The 15,195-nt window shown below is 36.2% G+C and overlaps 7 protein-coding genes across 9 annotated transcripts; 3 read left to right on the top strand and 4 right to left on the bottom strand.

Moving 5' to 3' along the window:
• Nucleotides 1–265: 265 nt before the first annotated feature.
• Nucleotides 266–5,353, bottom strand: DCTN1-p150 (dynactin subunit 1). Of its 3 annotated transcripts, XM_065317909.1 has the most exons (11): nucleotides 5,229–5,353; nucleotides 4,987–5,165; nucleotides 4,809–4,921; nucleotides 4,667–4,693; nucleotides 4,385–4,438; nucleotides 4,056–4,230; nucleotides 3,458–3,977; nucleotides 3,153–3,400; nucleotides 980–3,091; nucleotides 677–910; nucleotides 266–610 (listed from the first exon to the last, which is right to left on the bottom strand). In XM_065317909.1, coding segments are annotated over exons 1-11 (3,807 nt in total). In that variant the 5' UTR covers nucleotides 5,230–5,353; the 3' UTR covers nucleotides 266–466. The 3 variants fall into 3 exon arrangements, with proteins under 3 accessions (XP_065173981.1, XP_065173982.1, XP_065173983.1); XM_065317910.1 differs by lacking the exon at nucleotides 4,385–4,438; XM_065317911.1 differs by lacking the exons at nucleotides 4,385–4,438; nucleotides 4,667–4,693.
• Nucleotides 5,354–5,610: 257 nt separating this feature from the next.
• On the bottom strand, nucleotides 5,611–6,604 carry LOC135804368 (small ribosomal subunit protein uS8A). The gene is made up of 3 exons (XM_065318233.1): nucleotides 6,483–6,604; nucleotides 5,820–6,120; nucleotides 5,611–5,745 (listed from the first exon to the last, which is right to left on the bottom strand). Exons 2-3 carry the CDS (start codon nucleotides 6,116–6,118, stop codon nucleotides 5,652–5,654), a joined length of 393 nt encoding a protein of 130 aa, XP_065174305.1. The 5' UTR covers nucleotides 6,119–6,120; nucleotides 6,483–6,604; the 3' UTR covers nucleotides 5,611–5,651.
• A 241-nt stretch (nucleotides 6,605–6,845) lies between these two features.
• Nucleotides 6,846–8,380, top strand: Xpac (DNA repair protein complementing XP-A cells homolog Xpac). Its single transcript, XM_065318232.1, has 3 exons — nucleotides 6,846–7,227; nucleotides 7,299–7,410; nucleotides 7,603–8,380. The coding sequence occupies exons 1-3, from the start codon at nucleotides 7,118–7,120 to the stop codon at nucleotides 8,164–8,166; spliced, it is 786 nt and encodes a 261-aa protein (XP_065174304.1). The 5' UTR covers nucleotides 6,846–7,117; the 3' UTR covers nucleotides 8,167–8,380.
• Nucleotides 8,381–8,560: 180 nt separating this feature from the next.
• LOC135789933 (uncharacterized) lies at nucleotides 8,561–9,265 on the top strand. Its single transcript, XM_065300002.1, has 3 exons — nucleotides 8,561–8,674; nucleotides 8,734–8,933; nucleotides 9,013–9,265. Exons 2-3 carry the CDS (start codon nucleotides 8,745–8,747, stop codon nucleotides 9,184–9,186), a joined length of 363 nt encoding a protein of 120 aa, XP_065156074.1. The 5' UTR covers nucleotides 8,561–8,674; nucleotides 8,734–8,744; the 3' UTR covers nucleotides 9,187–9,265.
• Nucleotides 9,174–10,247, bottom strand: Trs23 (trafficking protein particle complex subunit 4-like protein Trs23). Its single transcript, XM_065300001.1, has 2 exons — nucleotides 9,794–10,247; nucleotides 9,174–9,734 (listed from the first exon to the last, which is right to left on the bottom strand). The coding sequence occupies exons 1-2, from the start codon at nucleotides 9,966–9,968 to the stop codon at nucleotides 9,256–9,258; spliced, it is 654 nt and encodes a 217-aa protein (XP_065156073.1). The 5' UTR covers nucleotides 9,969–10,247; the 3' UTR covers nucleotides 9,174–9,255.
• Nucleotides 10,248–10,309: 62 nt separating this feature from the next.
• On the top strand, nucleotides 10,310–12,339 carry LOC135789931 (NECAP-like protein CG9132). Its single transcript, XM_065300000.1, has 3 exons — nucleotides 10,310–10,504; nucleotides 10,700–11,096; nucleotides 11,157–12,339. Exons 1-3 carry the CDS (start codon nucleotides 10,419–10,421, stop codon nucleotides 11,415–11,417), a joined length of 744 nt encoding a protein of 247 aa, XP_065156072.1. The 5' UTR covers nucleotides 10,310–10,418; the 3' UTR covers nucleotides 11,418–12,339.
• Nucleotides 12,340–12,342: 3 nt separating this feature from the next.
• Nucleotides 12,343–14,786, bottom strand: LOC135789926 (protein MTO1 homolog, mitochondrial). The gene is given in 7 exon segments (XM_065299995.1): nucleotides 12,343–12,478; nucleotides 12,535–12,814; nucleotides 12,880–13,441; nucleotides 13,444–13,729; nucleotides 13,786–14,283; nucleotides 14,398–14,516; nucleotides 14,579–14,786. Coding segments are annotated over 7 exon segments (2,058 nt in total). The 3' UTR covers nucleotides 12,343–12,373.
• Nucleotides 14,787–15,195: the final 409 nt, after the last annotated feature.

Consider the following 15,195-nt stretch of genomic DNA (forward strand, 5'->3'; position numbering starts at 1 on the left):
ACTAATGCATTTTGTAAGTAGCGCCCTCCTTTTTAGAATTACGTACTAAATTATATTTAACTTTAGAATACATTTTAAAATTAGTAAAGTTAACTAAAAATAATGTTAAACTTGACATAAATTATTACTGAATCTGAGTTTAATCAGTGCAAATATCAACAAAATTAGTTTAATTTGTTAATTTTGCAAATAATTTCAAAAATATTGATTTTTCTGTATCCCTACTGTTTACTCCATCAGGAAAACAAAGTCCAACAAAATAAAATAAGAAACAAGAAGTGTATAATATGCAAACCAGTATAAATATTAAATAAGTGTGCATTTGAAGCAAGTATTATCACATAGATTAATTACATCAGCTGATAAATCATAAAGCATCATTTTCCAAGTTCAAGCAAATTGCATTACTCAAACTAGAGAAATTATTACTAAAATTAGAACTAAATTCAATATTGTATTATTTGCATTATTTTGTAAGAGTGTTTAAGAGGTTTTGCAGATTTTGGAAATCCAACTCCAGATTCACCACTGACGACTTTTGATTATTAGCACAGTACTGTTTGGGAAACTGCACGAAACCAATATTTATCGGCTTACTTTCTTCAAAAGCCTATAGAAATACAAATAAGAAAAATATCAATTAATCAATTTAACTTTCCAACAATAAAACACCTACCTTCTTCATCTCATTGGTAGGGAAGACAGTAAAATCAGACCCGACTTGCGAACCAAACTGTCTCTTCATGCTTTCAATCATTACTTTACGTTGGAATGCTGCCGCTCGTGCTTTGAGTCTTATAAGCTTCGCTTGTTTATCGGCAAAGTGCCTTTGCCATCCGTTCAATCTCAGTTCAGGTTGCAGTTTGTAAATCGATGGGAATTTCGGCATTGCAAGAGACATAAGTATTTCCTAAGCAAAAGTAAAAATAAATTAAGTCAATGAATAAAAATAAAATTTAATTGATTGATTAATAAGTACCTGTTTTAATGCAGTTCCTTCTTTGTAGAGGGCTTCAATAACCGGATCAAACTCCGTCTTAAACTTAGGCAACGGTTTCAGACCATTCAGAATATTCTGAAGTTTAGCACTCTGCAGCTTCATCCTTTCATCCCTCTCTTTAGCAAACAAACTTTGTAAATGATCAATTTCCTGGAGCAACATCGGTGAATCTTTAACAATCTGCGGTAGGGTAGGTTCATCCTTTCTATCTTCCTCCAAAGCTTTAGCACTTTCAATTCCTGGACTCTTACTAATCTGCTGCAATTTTTCCTTCATCTCTTTCTTCTCAACCTCTAAACTATCAATGTCAGCTTGCATGTAATCCATAGTCTTCTCAAATTCCTTCTCCAACCTTTGCACGCTTAATTGCGACTCGTCCAGTTTCCTATTTAATTTCTCAATAGTCAATTCATAATCTTTATTTACATTTCCAAACTTTTTCTCAGCCAATTCCTTCCGAATAGTCATCTCAGAAAGTTGTTCCTGTTTATCTTTCAAAGCTTTCCTCAACTCTTTAATATCAGCATCTTTCGCTTCTAATTTATTCGTGAGTGTTTTAGTTTGCTCCAGTTCTTTCTTAACATGACCAGCGCGAATCATAACAGTCGGAATCTGTTTCTCTTCACTTTTACGACTCGTATTAATCTCATATTCATTATCTTGCAGAAACTGGGCGAGTTGTGCAATTTGTGTCGCAATAAACGAGATGGAATTCTTAATACTTTGCACCGGACCCAAATCATCTTGTTCGTAAATTTTATCGCTTGCATTAATCGCTAAATCTTTCATTTTATCCGAAGACAATCCCTTATCGGAATCACCAGATGTCGCTATTGTTTTCACCGCGTTTTTATTAATATCCTGCAGAGTTTTCAGGATTTTCCCGGAGTGCAAGTAACACTGATATAGATTCTCAAACACTTCTTTGTTCAAACCAACATTCGAGATTGCATTATCCGGTGGGATTCTACGCTTGATCAATTTAATCTGCGCCTGAATTTGCTCTGAAGTTGTAATAATATGCTGAGATAACAAACCAATATCCCCAGCAGTCACTGATTCCAGAATATTACGAATAACCAAAGCGTCAACAGAAATACCGTCCATAGCGGCACCTAATAACTTGACATTATCATTCAACAACTGTGTGTGATTCAGTTTGTTCTCCGCGCTTAGTTGTAATGGATACATTGTATAGAAATAACCAACACATTTTTCAATCAGTTCAGTTGGTACATTTTCATCCAACTGACTGCGTTTAACCAATTCTACAAACCCGTCGATGACTCGCTCTTGTGCTGCCATCTCGCTGTAGTTAGCACCAACGTTAAGTAATGTCTCCGATTTACAAGAAGTCAAACAATAATCATATTGATGAAGAATCGACTGCAGTGCGTAAATATAATAAGACAAGCGGCATCTAAAGCTGTATTGTTCAACCGCATGTCCTTTAATAACTGCATTGCGATCGATTTTCTCAACAGCTGGGAATTTATCTCGTAACTGACCGAGTAACAAGTCAGTTTTGCAAATCATGCGCGGAATGAGTAACAAAACCAGCACGGCATCGTGATCTCCACCACGATTCATGAAATTATCCGGCATAAACGCGGTTAAGTACCGGATGTGTTGTTGAAGTTGTTGGACATCCACCCGACGCAATTCCAAATCAATCGCTTTGGTGTGCGCTTTTGTTTCAGTAAACATTTTTTTGAAGTCCATTATTTCTGGAAGTGCGGAAACTGGTTTAGAAGACTCTGATTCTAAACGGTTTTGTAGATCGAGTGATTGTTCGCGTAGTTTTTGAACCAAATCGCGGAATTTGTTAATGGTGGATTCGCGATCGGCGATTGTTTCAAGCGCGGCTTCCTTCTCACGGAGAGCTTCGCGATGCGCGGAGCACGCCATGTCTAATTCTTCGCGCAGATCACTTTCCATTTCAGCGTTGCTTTCCAAGAGTTGTTCGTTCATTTCTTGCAATGCTTCCAGTTCAGAGACTTCTTCCTGGAGTTGCACTACTTTTTCTTCAAGAGTTAATTTTTGCTCGCCGAGGATAAAAACCATTTCCTCTGCACCCAATGCTGTATCAACCTAAACAGAAATAAAATAATTAATATAACCTGACTTTTAAAATAATGGTTATGTTTTAAACCTGTTCTTGTAAATCGGAGATTTGTTGTTCCATTTGTTCAACCCGAGTGCTTAACTTTTCCTTGGTTCGTCCCAACTCGGCAATTTCCGACTTCTTTTGATCCATGTCTTTCATGAGTTTCTGATATTCATGCTTGTCATGTGCGGACAGGTCACGCATGCGCACTAATGCCTCTCGTAGTCTGGCGTTTTGTTGCTCAAGTTGTTTAATTTCATAACTTGATACCGCAGTACCCTCACCGATATTACCTAATAAAACAAATCAAAAATTAACAATGAAACAAACAATTTATATAATTAATTTACCTCCTTTCTCTTGCATTTCTGTTTTCAGTATCTCTAAATCTAAGGTGACTTCTTCTAATTTTTCTTTGCATGCTTCCAATTCAAGTTGTAAAGCTTCCGCTTTTTCCTCTGCCATTTCTTTATCCAGCGTCGCCATTTCCACAGCGTCTGCTAGGTCACAAACTTCATCAGCATGCGCCTCTCTAGCATCAATTGCTTCCTTCGCCTCTTGTTTCGCGCGTTGCAGATCGCGCTGAAGGCTCTGCTGTGATTCCATAATTTTTTGTTTAAACTCCAACAACTGCTCAAGTTGAATCTTGAGTTTGTCGTAGTCCTTGGTGCGTTCTTTGTCATCATGGCGTTTAATCTTAAGCGTCTCCAACTTTTCACTTAAGTCACGAATCTGTTGCTCACGGTTTTCAATCTCCTGCTGGAACTGTAGAGTGGATAACTTATCTTCCACACTGGTGATGGGAGTTGTAGTAGAAGTAATTGCTTGACCGGGTGTAAATTGTGGTTTTAAAGTTTCCACAAAATTTGTCTACAAAATACATTAATTTAAATTTTCTCTAAAGATAGGTTATGTCTTTAGATTACATTATAACCTTAAATTATTTACCTCAACAAATGATGCACGTTTAGTTGGAATTTGACTGCCTTCCAAACCCTCATGCCGTTCGACATTTGGTGAAGCCAGTTGACTACGACTTCCAGCCAATGACTGACGACTACCAGCGAGTGACTGCCTGCTGCTGGCAAGTGATTGGCGACTGCTGGCCAATGAAATTCTAGAACTACAGACACAGAATATTATATTATTACCTATGAAATTATTCACAGCACAATTACACCCAATGCTTATTTTCAGTAAATAAATATATTGTACAACAGTTATTACTAGGATAAAGTAGTGAAATAACACATCAACTAATCAACGCAACGTGATACCTGGAAGCTGATAAAGTGCCGGGTCTTTTAGTGGGTGAAGTTTTCCTCCTGACACTTTTCCACGCAATTTGTGATAGCATTAATTATAAAGCAATTCAAAGCGTTAGAAAAAGTGCGAGATTCTCTTCGGAGATTTGTGTTACAACAATTATAAAATTAAAACATTTTACGCTAAAAACAACCAACTTATATTAACTTATACTATTTTTTAATCAAAACTTTTCATAGTTTTTAGCGTAAAAATGAATTTAATGACGTGAAAACATTTTAAAATAGACTTACGTTGTCGGTTTTGGTTTCATTCCAACTCTATTAATGTAATGCAAATCAACACACATGAAAAATGAAAATTGATGAAAACATCACTCATATCTATCAATAATTAATTATAGAATAAGATTATATGTTAATTAGTTATTCTTACGTGCTTTGCCGACTGCGCAGCTTCGATAACTCGCTTGGCTCTATAGCATTGCCTTGTCCATCCAGATGATAAACTTGGGAAGCTTTCACAAACATTCCATAGTTTTCTTCACACTGATTGAAACAAAAACAAAATAGTTTTAAATTGGTTTGCAAAGAGTTTTCATACATTTGCATACCTTGAAATACTCTTTTCCTCTGACAGTCCCGTTGTTCTTCCCTTTCGGGACATCCAAAATCAGTCCAATCCATTTGCCGCTAGCGAATTCAGTCACACCGATGTAGGCGATTATTCCTTGGACTTCCTTGCCGACGACTTCCACCTTCTGCCCCAACTTGAAGCTGTCTCCGGCGGACACTGACCACACGAATTAATATAATGCTTTATAAGACCAAAATCTTAATATTTTAACGCACTTACTTGTTGGAAATATATCTCACTGATTAATGCACTTATTATTTAATAACTATTCATCCGAAAAAACTTTACAATAAATAAAAGGAGCATATCATAACCTCCCAATGATGTCATTTGTCAGACTGACAGCAAAACGGGTGTAGATTTAGTTCAGCAGCCACCGTTGAGGGCGCTGAAGTTCATATATTTGTCAGCAATCGCAATCACGTTTCAAAAATAATCCAAGTTATACGCTATCTAAAGGAAATATTAATTAAATAATTAATATTAAGTCATAGGAGCTGTAAGAGGTTCTCCTATAAATCATTTGATTTAAATCTAGGTAACTTTAGAGTGAAAAATTGGTCATGTTTACTCTTTAACAAAAAATAATTCATTCCAAAACTTAAGTTTCACGTTTTTATGATTTTATTATTTAAATTAACATTAGAAGAAGAATCCTAAGATTTTTCCTCCAAGATGTTTCCTCCTAGCTTCTTCATGGTCCATAATACCTCCACTGGTGGTAAGGACAACATATCTATAATAAAAACAGAAATTAATACAAAATAATCACAAATTTTAACAAATATCAAAAGATAGTTTATAACTTACCCAAATTGACGGGACGGTAACAGATTGTTAGTCCACTTTTCAATGTGAGTGATGGGCACATCAAATCGGGGCGAAATGACGCCGCACTTGTTCAGCCTGCCAGTTAGGTTGACGACGATTTTGCCACTTCTGTGATCATCCACAATTTCAAACTCACCAATGTAGCCATGTTTCATCATTACTGTGAGGAATTTGACAATCACCTTTGAGTTGGGGCGGATGAGGACTTGCCTCTTGCCGCGCTTCTCGGCATTGTTAATGGATTTCAGAGCGTCACTCAAAACGTTCATACGCACCATGGCTGCAAAACAAGAATTTATAAATATGAGTTCACCAATATTACTTACATTTTCAATATTTTTGAACATTCCAAAAACCCACTTGTTGAAATAACACAAACAGCACTATATTAAACGTTTTACGTTTGTATGTAAATGTTATAATTGAAAAATTAATAGGAGAAGAGTTGAGCACAGCACTTGTTCGTTCTCGACAACAAATCCAACGAAGAGGTTAGGGCTTTGACGTCGGAGTGTTAACAACTTTTTCGCGATGATTTTCACTAATTCTCAATAAAATACCCGGTGCGATCAGGCGACCATTTAATATAGTTGCTGTTTGTTGCAAATCCGATGGCGGATGGAGTTTATTTTCGTGAATTACCTGCGATTTATTTTGTGTTTATCGTCGAAGCATACACGCTAGCGAAACACGGGAAAAAGGAAGGTCGTTACCGCGATGTCCGCAAGGAGTCGCTGCGAGCGGAATCCCAAACTCCAAAATTATTCAAAACATGGCAAAGCTTGTAATTTCTCCACATTAACAAGGCTTTATCTTTGTATATTTACTATTCATTTGAAAGATTAACTTATATTTAATAATTATTATTTTTGAATTGCGGGTATTAATAAGAAAATTTATTATTTTTGCCTTCAAGTTTAGTGCGCATGACTGTCGCCCTTCTGCTATACAAAAGTTTAACTAAATTGGTCAAAACTGGCTTTAATTAGAAAATAAAACATGATTGAAGCAAGAAACATTAAATGTAATATCATTTGATGTAGCCAAAGTATACTTTAACAAGAAAACAGAAATTATTAGTATGGTTTGTTTTCTTGTTTTGAAAATCTAGACACTGAAATGTCAAAAGTGCCAATTCCATCACCAAAGTTAACCAAGCAAGTTGCGCTATTGTCTGTATTTGTTGTGTTTGTCGTTCAAACTATTAATCAGAACCATTAATATCAATCGGGATTAGTAATAACTGATAACAAGTAAAAGAAAGTATTTGAATTTCAATGGATCAAATGGAATTAACTCAGGAACAAAAAAACCGCATTGAAAAGAATCGACAAAAAGCGCTTCTTCTGAAGAAAAGCAAATTAGTATCTCATCCTTATGCAAAAACGTAATTTTCTATAAGAATTTAATATATTTGTACATTCCTTGTTATATACTTTGCTCTCTTACATTGTGCAGATGTGATGCTGTTTCAATTGATAAAGCAATCATCAAAGTAGGAGCCACAAAATACAAGGACACTGGTGGAGGCTTCCTTCTGGAAGAGGAACCTGATCATATTGAAGAACCAGTAAGTAATTTGTAAAATTACATATTTTAAGACTAATTGTGCTTAATTTGCAAATATAACTATAAATTTTTCTATTTTAAAATGTTGATTCTTTTACAATAGTTATTATTGCACAATTCTTGGCAATATTTTTAAATTTTCCTACAGAAGTTATAATAATTTAAAATTTAATGACATATAATTGATTCCTAGCCGGTTTTCATTGTACAAGAGCCACCATTATTGGAAGAACACCGCCCAACATGCGATCGCTGCGAAAAGAAGTTTGCTACCTCCTGGCTCTTCGAAACATACGACTGCAAAGTGTGCGACGCATGCAAAGATCCTGAAATTCACCGACTCATCACCAAAACCGAAGCAATGAAAGAGTACCTACTGAAAGATTGCGATCTTGATCGCAGAGAACCCCCACTGAAATTCATCACGAAAAAAAACCCGCATCACAATAGTTGGGGAGAAATGAAGCTATATCTACAGATACAAGTTGAAGATAGAGCATTAGAAGTGTGGGGAACTGAAGAGAAGCTTGAAGAAGAAATTAAAAAACGAGAAGAGAAGAAGGTGGCAACTAAAACCAAGAAGTATCATAAGCAGATGAAGGAATTGCGGATGAATATGCGCAGCAGTTTGTATGATAAGACCACAGCTGCGTCACATACGCACGAGTTTGGTCCAGAGAGCTATAATGAAGACGAGGATAATTATACTCACACTTGTATTACTTGTAAATATGTTGAAACATTCGAGAAAATGTAAATCGTCAAATCATCAAATGTAAATGCTCATAACTTGTTTTAAAGATAGTTTTGTTAATGTTTCATCATGTGTGTTTTAAACATTGTGGTTTTTATACAATTTTAGTGTTTAATTATTTGATATTATATTACATATTTAATAATACTGCATGGAGCACACAATTTCATCAAATCTATTAATGTTAAGAAATAAATATTAAAAATGTCACATTACAGCAGTATTAATACTCAGTAATAGTAAATATCACTAATATAACTGGTATATCACTACCATTGTATATAATAACAATGATTACAACTCTAAATCTTTTATTAAAGCAATAAATTTGATTGAATGCTTTCCTCCATTGTTAAATTAAACCTCATAGTTAGGCAACCAACGCCACAAGCGTATCCATATAACATGTTACCGCCAAAAGCAACCTTAAATTCATCAAACCAGAGGTTTCAATTTAACAGTTGTGCAACCTGTAATCTTTGTTCTGCGCTTGCAAGGTCAACATTTTAAGGTATTACGAATAATAATAATAATGATTCATTAATATAAATATCAAATCAATTCTTCTAGTTTAAATCAAAATGGGAAACATACGTGAGATTGTAAACGGCACTCTTCTACAACTTTTCAACGGAAAACCTGTGAGTATAACCGGCGTCGTGGATCATGTTAATGGCAGTGGATTAACGTTTGATATGAGATCAGTGGATGATGTTACTGTGAAAGTCATCATGAAGAAACCGCGCGCTGGCATTAGTGGCTGGGTTGAGGTATGCATCAACACATATTTAAACAAACTCTGTTATTAATCTTATTACTAGTATTCATATGTGTATGATTTACAAATAGGTTCATGGAATAGCAAATGGCAACTCAATCAATTGTGATGAAGTGATTGAATTCTCAGCTGATACTGCACAAGCATTTGATGTAGCCAGCCACAATCAACTCTGTGGCCTTCTCAACACATGCAAATCTCTTTGGGAATTAGGTGAAGAAACAGCAGGAAGTGAAATGGATTAACTATTTTAATGCTTGGAATGTCCCATGATGTCTATTATTACTTAATTATAATTATATTAATAAATTAGCTTAAACATTAGCAATGCCACTCTTTTCAATCTGCTCCAGCAATAATTTCAAGTTGCTGTCAAACAACTCACACCTGATGGGCATTTCAAGTGAATAAAAAGGATTCTTAAGTGCATAATCAGAATACAATTCATAGATTCTCTTGAGTAGGAAATCCATGTGTGCTTGAGTTGGTTCTGCCACTACCATCATTTTTACTCCAGTTATGGTCTGGAAGCAGTGCAGTTTAAATGTGTCAGCTTCCAGAACTTCAATACCTGAACACTTTGGTTCTGGACTCAGCTGACTTGCAATTGCAAACAGTGGATAGAACATGCTGGCAAGGAAGATTTTCTCATTGGTGGTCATCTTGGGCCGGCCGAATTTTAATGAAATCGGGTAGTTTTCTTTGTTTTCTATTACTTCTAGAGCATCTCTGCCATCATCCAACTGCCTGTTTGTTACTGGCATACCATTTATTGCATACAATACATGACCAACTAAAAGTGTGAAAAATAAGTTTTTTTTTGTGGTTAATGTAAAGGGGATAATATAGTACCATGAATTCCATCGCGTTGGCCGAATTCTACAATGATTTTCTTGTTTTCACATTTCAGTTTGATGTCCAAAGGGTAAGAAAATGTTTTTTCTGTTTCTATTTTCGGTGTGTTATGATCATGATTGAATATTAAGCCCCCGGACTTTGATACAATATAAACACCATAAATAACCATGATATCAGGCTTATAATATGTTTAAAACTAATGTTTTAGTTTAGATTAATTTGCTTTTGTAGAAAACAAATGATTGCTGACAGCTTAACCTAACAATTTTAAGTAGGCGCAATAATTTAAGTTTATAAATCCGAACTACTTCATCGGACAACTAGAATTCGATGAAAAATAAATATTATCCCCTTCTAATTGCTTTAGAATTAAAAATATACATAAAGGAATTAATTATGTACTTAGTAGTACATAAAACTAAAGGTGCGCAACCAGTTATACACATAGATTATAACTAATGCAGTGATCTAGCACTGGTGGCGTTATAGTATAATGTTTGACAGGTCCTGTTCAATCATCTGTTTCTCGTCAGTCAGTTGTTTCCCTCTGTTCTGTTCCGTGGCTGTATTCGTTTCGTCGAAGTGTTGCTAAACATTCATAACTAACGCTGCCCTAGCGATGGAAACGTACGAGAGTGTGCTGCTGGTGAAACCGGAAGTTTTTGTGTTCAACATACCGCCCCGATCGACGAATCGAAATTACAGGTGAGCGAAATGAATAAATTCGATTTCGATGGAAATTCCCACTGCATTTCGATTGTTATTCGATTTCTGCTGCGCTTGCGTTATCAGCATTAATAAACCAACATTATCGCTAATGCAGACATTAAAATCCACCCACTAATTGTGTTATCGCGATATCCTCTTCCTTCCTTCACTTGTTTCTGTTTTTGTTTGTAGAGCTGCTGATTGGAATCTCGCCGCTCCATCCTGGACGGGCCGGATGCGTCTGGTCGCCAAGGGTAAAGAGGTCTGCATTAAATTGGAAGATAAAAACTCTGGCGAATTGTTTGCGAAATGTCCCATCGAGACGTATCCGGGCATCGCGCTGGAAACTGTCAGCGACTCGTCGCGATACTTCGTCCTTCGGATACAGGACGACAACGGACGTACAGCATTTATCGGCTTAGGCTTCGGTGATCGGTCGGATTCGTTCGATTTGAATGTCGCGCTGCAGGATCACTTCAAATGGGTGAAGATGGAGCAGCAGATCAGCCAGGAGCCTGCTGGTGGTGGTCCATCCTTAGATTTGGGCTTCAAGGAGGGGGAAACTATTAAAATTGACATGAAAATTACAGTGAGTATTCCTAACCTCAAAAGTAAACTAACCTATATTAATCTAAAAATTATTTTCTAGAAACGTGACGGTGAATCAACGAAAGCAAAGAATCGCCCAACAGGCGGTTTGGGTTTATTACCGCCGCCACCTGGCGGTAGTGGTAGACTACCAGCACCACCGGGTAGTTCTCCAGCAGGTTCACCTGCGCATGCGCCGAAAACAGCCGACAGTGGCGCTGCCGAATCATGGGGTGAATTTACATCAGCGGGCGCAGCCAATGCACCGACGCCGGCGCAACAGCCGTCACCATCTGCGAACGCCAACTGGGTGCAGTTCTAATCCTCCATCGCCAACGGCCCACCTCTAGCAGATGTAAGTAATAAGAATTGCACATGATTTCAACATAAAACAAAAACACAAACAAAGCAATCCCAGTCGTACTAAGAAAACAAAGAAGAAGAAAGCAAAAACAAACGAAAATTAAATTAAGTAGCAGAATATAAAGAAACAAACCAATAACTAATAAGTAACAATGTTAGTGTAGTGGTAGTGTAGACATAGAATTAATAACATTTTACTTGTCGTTGTTGTTTTGTTTTTGACGAAATTGAATGTTCAACGCCAGAATGACGTGTTTCCTGCGTTTTTCTTCAGTCATTGATCGGCTCAGAGTATGCAACACTCCGAACACATCAATATAAATAAAATTGAACATATAACACGCATTCAATAATAATTTCGAATGTTAACGTTAGTTTAGTCTACAAAAAACCAACATTCGATCATATCAATTTAATCGAAATCAATAATTGAACACATTTGACTCTGACTCGAAGTTTGTAAGATGTTGCAAGAATAGTTCTTGTTCAAGATACAAAATATAAAAATTATATGTGCTTGTTAAGATGAATAAGATTCAAGTTTAAAAGAAGTTGTTATAGATTTTGAATATGTGTGTGTGTATGGACAGCACACTCACATGTGTTTTTACTGCGTCTTACGTTTGTCTCTCTTTGTGTCGCGTTTGCATTTGTTTCTGTTCCTTTGTTCAGTTTGTGTAATGTGAATGAGAGTATGGTTTTCAGCGGGCGAATAACACTTGTACGTTATAAGTAAATAGCACATAAGTTACGATTACATTCCAAATATTGTAATGTATAGCGATATATAAATAGTCTGTAAGAATGCGGATATGATACTAATTTGTGAAATTAGTTGACTTTGTTGCAATATTTACAAGTTATATATTATTTCAAGAAAATGCAACAGTTGAAATTATTTATTTATCATCCTAATCATGTTATTGAACTTGTTATTGGTAAATTTGTATTTTTTACAAACCGTAATAGTCGTAGAACAGCCGAGGGTGTTACTCCGGGTATGCGACTTGCCGCTGCAATCTGAAAATATTGTTTTTAATTTTTGTTTCTTGGTTATGTTATAATTTAATACGTACAGTCGCAGGTTGCACTCGTAGAAGTTTCTCTCTGTCCTCGAAACTTAAATTCAACCCTTTTGAGTTGTAATCTAAACTTATTGGAATATGCATTTCTTCGTCGCGTTTCACTTCTTCCACTTCACCTGCTTGGCTTCGAATTGCATACTCATATTGCGCTTCAATTTCTAAGCGTTGAGCAACGCGGCCATCTTGTAACAAGCGCTGCAATGCCGGTTCTATATCACATAACCTCGAAAGTGTGACGTTATCACGGCCAGTTTGCAACATTTCAAATGCGCTGAAATCATTTTTAAATAATTTGTGGATAAAGATAAAATATTTGATTTATTATCAGTATTTTACCTTTTTGTGCTATGATTCTGTGTGCTTGGTGTTTGTAACAGTTCCCACCATTTTGAAGTCGTTTTTGTGCAGTGTTTAAGTATGTCAATGCCTTCTTCTAGCTGAGATTCCACTTCTTTGGTGCGTTTCATGCGCTCTGCTGACACCACACCTAATTTATAACCTTTTTCAGTGAGTCTCAAGTCTGCATTGTCTGGTCGCAGCATTAACCTAAATTCAGCGCGACTCGTGAACATTCGATACGGTTCGTTTGTGCCCAGTGTTGTCAAATCATCGATTAAAACACCGACGTAACCTTCGGTTCGACTCACAATCAATGGATCTTTATCTAAAACCTTATTTAATATTAACTTTAAAAATTATAAGCATTAATTATTTATTACCTTGGCTGCAGCATTAATTCCAGCAATAATACCCTGCGCAGCCGCCTCTTCATAACCAGTGGTGCCATTGATCTGCCCGGCGAAGAACAAATTCGCCACGCGTTTCACTTGTAATGTGGGTTGCAGCTCGCGCGGATCTACAAACTCGTATTCAACGCCATAACCTGGCTTTACTAACTCCGCTTTTCTAAACCAATTATTTTTCTGATTAAGTCAACCTGGAAGTTTTCCGGTAGAGTGCAGGACAATCCGTTTGGATATATAAGATCAGAGTCTAATCCTTCTGGTTCCAGCCAGACATGATGTTGACGCCCTCCGAAACGCAAAACTTTCGATTCGATGCTCGGACAGTAACGTGGTCCGGTGACTTCCTCTTGCACATGGCGGTTGACATGTAAGTTGGCTTTTACAATCTTTTCAATTTCCAAACTGGTTTGTGTTAGAAAACAAGTTAATTGATCTTTTCCCTAGCAAATAATTTAAAATAACAATCATAGTTTTTAGTTTCTTATTCGTAACTTACCTCGATCCAAACTTTTTCGTTCATAAACGAAAATGGCGTCGGCGGATCATCGCCATATTGTTTTTCGCATTTCGAGAAATCAATCGATGATTTTAGTAGTCTAGGTGGTGTACCAGTTTTCATTCTACCGAGTTTCAATCCGATTCTGTCTAGAGTTTGTGCGAGACCGATGGATGTGGTATCTCCCATTCGACCAGCAAGACGTACTTCTAATCCTATGTTGATTTGAGCGTTCAGAAAAGTGCCGGTTGTGATTATCACTGTTTTTGAATTGATTTGTGTGCCGTCCTGCATAATTACGCCTTGACAATCGATGATTTTTTGATTGTTGGAGTTTGTTGACTCGTTTGCGACGATTAGGTCTTCTACTGAGCCTTCATAAACGTCTAAATTCGGTGTTTTGTTGAAAATTTCTTCTTGGATGTGATTTTTATAGAGTTTACGATCTATTTGAGCACGGGGACCCCACACTGCTGGTCCTCTGCGTTTATTTAGTACCTAAATTTTAATTATTAAGAAAAAATATTAAAAATTTAATTAATCCTTTAAAATATGAGGTTTTAATTAAAAAAAAATCGTTAAAATGTAGATTGTTGAATAAAAATTGCTCACTCTGTATTGAATTCCAGATAAGTCACATATCCTTCCACAAATGCCATCAAGTGCATCCACTTCTCTCATTAAATGTCCTTTACCTATGCCACCAAAAGAAGGATTGCAGGACATCTCACCTTTGGCATACAAAAATAAACTCAGTTAAAGTTGGTTTATTATTATTTATTACAAGTCATACCAATGGTGTCCTTCTTGTGGGTCACTAAAAGGGTTTTGGCCCCCATTCTGGCTGCAGCTGCTGATGCCTCAGCACCTGCATGGCCACCACCAACCACAATCACATCATAATGAAGAGTTTTAAGAAAATTATGAGTAGAATTCGCTAATAATCTGATAGGTGGAAAGTGTGTTAATTTCCCATTCAATATTCTACGTAATTTGTACATTTTATAGTTGTTTAAGCAAGTTATGAATCACATAATATTTGTATCTTGAAAATGTGAATATTTTGAGGTTACGATTTTATAACTTGCTACATTTTAACTTTAATTTAATTTTTAAAAACATTAATCGATTAATTGTACAAAAATTAAACACCGGCACAGTAAATATTAAAATATTCTTATGAAATAATAGTATTTGGGGCTGTATAGATTGTATAAATTTAAAGTTGACTGTCCATGTAGTTGCCTATCTATCTCCGCACAACCTGTAATCATCCGAGACGTCAAAACCATCTGACATTCGAAATGTTCATAACATTCAGCAGAGCACTTCCCATGTTGCTAATTTAAGCAAAATAATGTCGAAGTTCAATTAAACCCATCTATACTATATTATACTATACATACTTTA

Source organism: Atheta coriaria, unplaced genomic scaffold, assembly GCF_025399875.1.
Source record: "Atheta coriaria isolate IRGN ID8LTWV9N9 unplaced genomic scaffold, Caltech_Dcor_3.1 hic_scaffold_3_pilon, whole genome shotgun sequence".
Taxonomy (NCBI): domain Eukaryota; kingdom Metazoa; phylum Arthropoda; class Insecta; order Coleoptera; family Staphylinidae; genus Dalotia; species Dalotia coriaria.

Coding starts and splice junctions, on each gene's coding strand:
- DCTN1-p150 (XM_065317909.1), bottom strand. Junction 4,694..4,808: donor CTGCGCAGTCGGCAAAGCAC/GTAAGAATAACT, acceptor TTACATTAATAG/AGTTGGAATGAAACCAAAAC. Junction 3,978..4,055: donor AACGTGCATCATTTGTTGAG/GTAAATAATTTA, acceptor TGTATTTTGTAG/ACAAATTTTGTGGAAACTTT.
- LOC135804368 (XM_065318233.1), bottom strand. CDS start 6,118: ATGGTGCGTATGAACGTTTTGAGTGACGCTCTGAAATCCATTAACAAT. Junction 5,746..5,819: donor TTACCGTCCCGTCAATTTGG/GTAAGTTATAAA, acceptor TTTTTATTATAG/ATATGTTGTCCTTACCACCA.
- Xpac (XM_065318232.1), top strand. CDS start 7,118: ATGGATCAAATGGAATTAACTCAGGAACAAAAAAACCGCATTGAAAAG. Junction 7,228..7,298: donor TCTCATCCTTATGCAAAAAC/GTAATTTTCTAT, acceptor TACATTGTGCAG/ATGTGATGCTGTTTCAATTG. Junction 7,411..7,602: donor CTGATCATATTGAAGAACCA/GTAAGTAATTTG, acceptor ATTGATTCCTAG/CCGGTTTTCATTGTACAAGA.
- LOC135789933 (XM_065300002.1), top strand. CDS start 8,745: ATGGGAAACATACGTGAGATTGTAAACGGCACTCTTCTACAACTTTTC. Junction 8,934..9,012: donor GCATTAGTGGCTGGGTTGAG/GTATGCATCAAC, acceptor ATTTACAAATAG/GTTCATGGAATAGCAAATGG.
- Trs23 (XM_065300001.1), bottom strand. CDS start 9,968: ATGGTTATTTATGGTGTTTATATTGTATCAAAGTCCGGGGGCTTAATA. Junction 9,735..9,793: donor CCAACGCGATGGAATTCATG/GTACTATATTAT, acceptor TCACACTTTTAG/TTGGTCATGTATTGTATGCA.
- LOC135789931 (XM_065300000.1), top strand. CDS start 10,419: ATGGAAACGTACGAGAGTGTGCTGCTGGTGAAACCGGAAGTTTTTGTG. Junction 10,505..10,699: donor TCGACGAATCGAAATTACAG/GTGAGCGAAATG, acceptor TTTTGTTTGTAG/AGCTGCTGATTGGAATCTCG. Junction 11,097..11,156: donor AAATTGACATGAAAATTACA/GTGAGTATTCCT, acceptor ATTATTTTCTAG/AAACGTGACGGTGAATCAAC.